General features: G+C 33.6%; 1 protein-coding gene across 4 annotated transcripts; it reads left to right on the top strand.

Moving 5' to 3' along the window:
- The first annotated feature begins 626 nt into the window (after positions 1 to 626).
- On the top strand, positions 627 to 6326 carry LOC137250047 (uncharacterized). Of its 4 annotated transcripts, none has more exons than XM_067782266.1 (7): positions 707 to 727; positions 4379 to 4428; positions 4492 to 4546; positions 4605 to 4679; positions 5181 to 5356; positions 5425 to 5584; positions 5642 to 6326. In XM_067782266.1, the coding sequence occupies exons 3-7, from the start codon at positions 4492 to 4494 to the stop codon at positions 5779 to 5781; spliced, it is 606 nt and encodes a 201-aa protein (XP_067638367.1). In that variant the 5' UTR covers positions 707 to 727; positions 4379 to 4428; the 3' UTR covers positions 5782 to 6326. The 4 variants fall into 4 exon arrangements, with proteins under 4 accessions (XP_067638365.1, XP_067638367.1, XP_067638366.1 ...); XM_067782265.1 differs by lacking the exon at positions 707 to 727 and adding an exon at positions 2272 to 2693; XM_067782264.1 differs by lacking the exon at positions 4379 to 4428 and having other exon boundaries at positions 627 to 727.
- The last annotated feature ends 202 nt before the right edge of the window (positions 6327 to 6528 follow it).

The following is a 6528-nucleotide window of genomic DNA, read 5'->3' on the forward strand; positions in this document are numbered from 1 at the left end:
TTTTAATTTCCGTCACATGTCACAACTAAAACTAACTTAATATTATTTTGGGCAAAGGCCGCCAATGCAAAAAGGTGTTTTCTGCAACAAAATTATTTCCGTCACATGTTACAACTAAAAGCATAAGATATTTTTCATTGTAAACAATGACATTTTTTCTCCGTTTCAAAGTTTCCCGGAATAATTATTGAACTGTCATTTCGATGACAGCATGAAATGTCGATGTGTTAGTGGAGAACGAAAAAAGCTTTGAATGTGTGGGTGAACTAGTTACCCAACAAACACTGAAAACAAAAATCTCAAATGTTTGAGAAAAACATTGATTCTCAGTTTGATATTCAACATTATTTATCATTTGAAACAACATATTTTCTCGACTTTTTCTCAAATGTCGATCTTCAACTTGAGAATAATTTGAGACATACTTGACAATTTTTTTTCTCACAACTGTTTGAGAAAACATTAATTCTCAGTTTGATATTCAGCATTATTAATCATTCGAAACTAAATATTCTCCCAACTTTTTCTCAAACGTTGTTTTTCAACTTGAGAATGGTTTTAGATATGCTTTCATTTCATTCCCTTCCTGAAATGTCAACATAGCAAAGATATCGAAATCTATCGAATCGGTAGATATTCGCCGATCTCTAATTTGCATAGTTTAGCTGGAAATGTAAACAAGCTATTTTATTGAGTGAAGTTGGACATAAAGTGAAAAAATAAGGAAGTATATATACCTTTTGATAATATTAAGTGATATTTTACTACATTATGCATAAATCTAAACGAGTTAAAAGTGAAGTGAGGCAAATAATAAATTTGCTTACCGAAAGTGGCACAACAGTAGCACCGGGAATAATAGAAAGGGGAAAATTTTAGAATAGCACCCCCCGAGTTCGGGGTTAAACTTGGTATCAAATGAAAGAAAGAGTTCTCCCGATCACAAATATATATAACTTAAAGTGCGCAGACTTATAGTTTACGAGTTATTTGATGTTAAAGTTTGCAAATTTAGCAAATTTCTATAGCACTTTCAGTTACAATTTACACATCTTTCAAAACCTTTATGCACATAAATATCTATATAAATTGGCAACGATACACTTAAATTTTAGTATATTTCACATATAATTCTTGCATTGTTTTTACTTAATATAAAAGTTTTTATTAAATCAATCGCGCTTTTGTAGCAACATTCACATTTATGTATATATATATTTTATTGATGACATTACAAAGCTGCGCAGCCACATCTAAAAAACGGAACAAGTGCAGAATCGAAAAATAACTTATAAAGATATCTTTCATCTGATGTATATATATCTTTAACTTTTCTAGTCTTTATTTACCAAAAATTTGAAAAAGCTCTTTTTTGCATTCGTGAACGAGCTGATATTACCTTATAACTCTTATGTTTATTGTTATGTTAGCCGATCCAACACCGGCTGCGCCATGCACAGTAATTCTGCGTAGAACACCTTTCCGCGTAGGCGGCCTTTGGCCGCGCTTATTTAAAATAACCCTGGGCTACGCCATGCCAAGTCCGGGTGCGTGGTATAACCGTGGCTACCGCCACGGTGATGTCCTTCCGCATATTACCTTATAACTCTTATGTTTATTGTTATGTTATCCGATCCAACACCGGCTGCGCCATGCACAGTAATTCTGCGTAGAACACCTTTCCGCGTAGGCGGCCTTCGGCCGCGCTTATTTAAAATAACCCTGGGCTACGCCATGCCAAGCCCGGGTGTGTGGTATAACCGTGGCTACCGCCACGGTGATGTCCTTCCGCATATTACCTTATAACTCTTATGTTTATTGTTATGTTAGCCGATCCAACACCGGCTGCGCCATGCACAGTAATTCTGCGTAGAACACCTTTCCGCGTAGGCGGCCTTCGGCCGCGCTTATTTAAAATAACCCTGGGCTACGCCATGCCAAGTCCGGGTGCGTGGTATAACCGTGGCTACCGCCACGGTGATGTCCTTCCGCATATTACCTTATAACTCTTACGTTTATTGTTATGTTATCCGATCCAACACCGGCTGCGCCATGCACAGTAATTCTGCGTAGAACACCTTTCCGCGTAGGCGGCCTTCGGCCGCGCTTATTTAAAATAACCCTGGGCTACGCCATGCCAAGTCCGGGTGTGTGGTATAACCGTGGCTACCGCCACGGTGATGTCCTTCCGCATATTACCTTATAACTCTTATGTTTATTGTTATGTTAGCCGATCCAACACCGGCTGCGCCATGCACAGTAATTCTGCGTAGAACACCTTTCCGCGTAGGCGGCCTTCGGCCGCGCTTATTTAAAATAACCCTGGGCTACGCCATGCCAAGTCCGGGTGCGTGGTATAACCGTGGCTACCGCCACGGTGATGTCCTTCCGCATAGTAGTAAAAATATATATTTTCCTTTTTCTTTATTAACTGAAAGGTGGCACGTTAATATTTATATTTGTTTTTTCTTTGTTGATGTGGCAGCACAGCTTTGTAATGTCATCGATAAAATATATACATACATAAATGTGAATGTTGCTACAAAAGCGCGATTTATTTAATAAAAACATTTAAATTAAGTAAAAAGAATGCAAGAATTATATGTGAAATATACTAAAATGAAATTTAAGTGTATCGTTGCCAATTTATATAGATATTTATGAGCATAAAGGTTTTGAAAGATGTGTAAATTGTAAGTGAGAGTGCTATAGAAATTTGCTAAATTTGCAAACTTTAACATCAAATAACTCGTAAACTATAAGTCTGCGCTTTAAGTTATATATATTTGTGATCGGGAGAACTCCCTCTTTCATTTGATACCAAGTTTAACGCCGAACTCGGGGGGTGCTAAACTAAATCGCTGCCATAGAAAGTTCAGGAGTAGGCGCCACCTTAGGCGAAGGCCCTTCTATTTCCAATAGTGTTATTTATGATCGAAGTGATTCAGAAAGTGTGGATTGCGACTATTCGGAATCTGATATTGATGCAGAAAGTGAAATGGGAAGTGTTATTCGAGAAGAGCTTGCTGTATGGGCCGTCCATTTTAATATTTCCACTGATGCAACTAATGGTTTGTTAAGAATACTTCGGAAATATATTACTAGCATTCCTAAAGATGGCAGGACATTGAAATGTACTCGGAAGGTACCGCCAGTGGAAAAAATGGGGTCAGGAGAATATTTCCACTACGGTGTTGAAGATTCTCTTACAGAATTTTAATGAGAAAATCGTTCATATCTTCTGAAATCCACCTCAACATAAATATTGACGGTCTTCCACTAGCAAAATGTTCCAATTTGCAGGCATGGCCCATTTTAATAAACGTGAATGGGGACCCGGTTGTTATGGTCGTAGGTGCTGAAAGGGTAGGACGCAGAAAGGGGATAGTAAAGGCCATAGAATGATTTTTCACCATGAAATGAATAGTAGTAGTAGAACAGACTCAGATTTCCGCCTAAGGTAATCATCACAGAATAATAGAACAAACCGCCATTGAGAAATTGCCAATTGATGTTGTAAAATCCTTCCCATATGACCATGTGGTATGCCTTGGTGTGATGAAAACTTTGCTTGTAGGTTGGGTTAAACAAAGAAATGAGCCGTATTCATTAAAATCTGCACAGATTGATGCATTAAATTCTAAAATATTATTTTTGAGTAATAAGGTACCTAGAGAGTTCGCTCGACGTCCACGTACCTTAAAGGAAATTGAAAGATTTGAGGCCACAGAATTGAGGCAATTTCTATTATATACTGGAGTTTTTTTACTTGCCGATATCTTAGACGCCGAACGGTACCACCATTTCTTGTTACTTAGTTTGGGTATTCGAATTTTACTTGATAAAAAATCATGTTCGGAAAATAATGAATGTGCGAAAATTCTTTTAAATGAATTCGTTAAAAATGTCTCTAGGCTTTATGATGATTCTTTTTTAACATTTAATTTTCATTGCCTTACTCATTTACACAGTGATGCATTAAACTTTGGCGATTTAGAATCTGTAAGCGCATTTAAATTTGAAAACTTTTTGTCTAAATTAAAACGAAAATGTAGAAAAAAAAACCATATTGCTGCACAGATTTATAATCGTTTAGTAGAAGAAAGCTTGTTCTGTAATGAAAGTGTTACGGAAAAAATTGAAAAGGAAAAATTACGAAATGGGCCAGTAAACTCAATTAATACAAATTTATTTTATTTATCCATAAAAAATCCTGACAACTTTTATAGCGCAAACAAAAAAATATTCAAGATAATAAGTATTATTTATGAAAATTTTGTTCCAAAGGTAATATCTTTGGAGGTCAAAAATTTAAATGATCTTTTTATTACACCAATAAAGTCATCAAACTTTAATATTTATTGTTGCGCCACTTTAGACTTTTCCAGTGATCGATTTGAGCATTCTGTAGATGAAATATCAAAAAAAGTAATTTTATTTCATAACTTTGAAAATACCGAATTCGTATTTTTACCACTTGTTCACTCATAGATGGATTTTAGCAGCACATTTTTGTCTACTGGAGATAACCAAGTTACCAAACAAGGTAAGGTTTTTGACTATTCATTGTTTATACTAATAGTCTATTACCGTTCATTTTTCAGATTTGGATAATTTTAATAGGAATATTGATGCCTTAGACAAGAAAATAGACGAATGGAGAACAAATTTATCAAAGGGTAATATTTGTTTATTTATTTATTAAAATTTTTTGAATTAGTGTGCGATATGTTCAACGTGAATACCTTTTATATTTTTAGTCAGGTTTTTCATAACATTTTCGAGTATGCAATTTTTAGTATAACTTTAGTATACAAAATTTAAATTTTGTCCTGACTTTGTATGGAAAAAATGGAATACTCGAAAATATTGTTAAAAATTTGATTGAACAGTTAAAAAAATTTTGTAATGAAGAATACTGTCTTTACTCAAAATCAGCCAAACCGTGTATATATAAGGATAATCCTCCTTGAAAGTACTTTAGTTGGTATACGACTTAAAATACCTTTCATTTGATACCCCTATTGGCATATCTTGCTTAATACTTATATAAAAAAATCACATTGGTGGCAACAGCCCAGTAGACAATCTTGAAACGAGGCGTAGTTTCCATATATATAATTATTTCATGCAAATATTTTTCTAATATTCATACATATCTATAAATTCAATAATTTCAGAAAATCAATCAACACAAAAGTTGTTAAAGAGGGTATTGGAAGAAGTTAAATTAGGCGCAAGTTCTGCAACTGTAAAAAGGAAGAAGATTTTACCGCAAAAACCTTTTTCAGAAGTGCATGAATTTTCCGAATTTGAAGCAAAAATTCAAAGCTCTGAGAATAAATATAACGATCTGGTGAATATCCTAACAATTTAGCTATTCAATTAAAATGCAGCCATTTTATACATGTTTATTTTTTCCAGGTGGCCGAACTGCAGACCATCATCTGTGCAAGTACAACTAAATTCATAAAAATGGCTTGGCGCAAAATAATAACTGACAATGTTGCGCAATCGTATTCCTGGCAAGGAACTAAAACGAAGACACCAGCTAGGGCGCTAAGTGTAACAGGAGCACTGAAACGTAATTACGCGTATGATCATATGTTGTGGCTTTAGTTATTTTGTTTATTATATTTAGAAGCCTTTTGTCTCAAATTTCCTAATGTGGCCAACGACAGTGATTTTGAACGAGCGACAATCAACTTTTTCCAACACGCTAGTACTAGGCTAAATAAAAAGGTTGAATACGAAAAACAGAAGAATACCAGCTTGCAATAGATTATAATCTATATATAATAATTTTTAGATGCATTTTATTCATTTACCTATTTATTATTTAATGTTTCCTTTTTCTTAAAAACGCAGGATATTTCTGTTGTATTTTTGAACTACAAAAATTTTATTTGAATTTTTGTATTAAATTCTTTTCACTTCTTCAACTAAATTGAAAGAACATTTTTATGTGTAACCCGTAGGAGTTTTTCTAGCTATATGCATTTTTTGTAACCTTTTATGTAAATTTTTTTTTATTTATGTGAAATGATAGGCCTGTTCATTTACAAAAAAATTGTTACTGGAATTTACTAATTGTTGATGTTTTGTATGAGCAATGACAGAAATTCCTAACTTCCAGTAATAATTTTTTTGTAGATGAACACATCTAATATGTTAGGCTTGTATCTATGTCACTAATGGGAACTTTTGTACCTCATTTGCACTTTTCTTTGCAACCTTAAATTTTTGTGCCTAAGTTTTTTGTTTACCTATATGTGTACTTAATCAACATGAAATAATATTTTAATGTATTCACCATGTATATATAACTAGTCGGAGTTTCTCTACATCCTATGCTGTTTTGTAACATTGAATTTAATGCTTAGTTTTTTGATTTTCATGAAATAATAATTTTTTTATAATATAATTTTAATTTTTTTATTCATTTATCTATCAACATTAAACAATATAAAATGTATACATATTTGTTACAGAATATTTTAATAAAATAGAAAGATGGTTGAAAAACTG

The sequence above is a fragment of the Eurosta solidaginis genome, chromosome 4 (genome assembly GCF_040869045.1).
Source record: "Eurosta solidaginis isolate ZX-2024a chromosome 4, ASM4086904v1, whole genome shotgun sequence".
Taxonomy (NCBI): domain Eukaryota; kingdom Metazoa; phylum Arthropoda; class Insecta; order Diptera; family Tephritidae; genus Eurosta; species Eurosta solidaginis.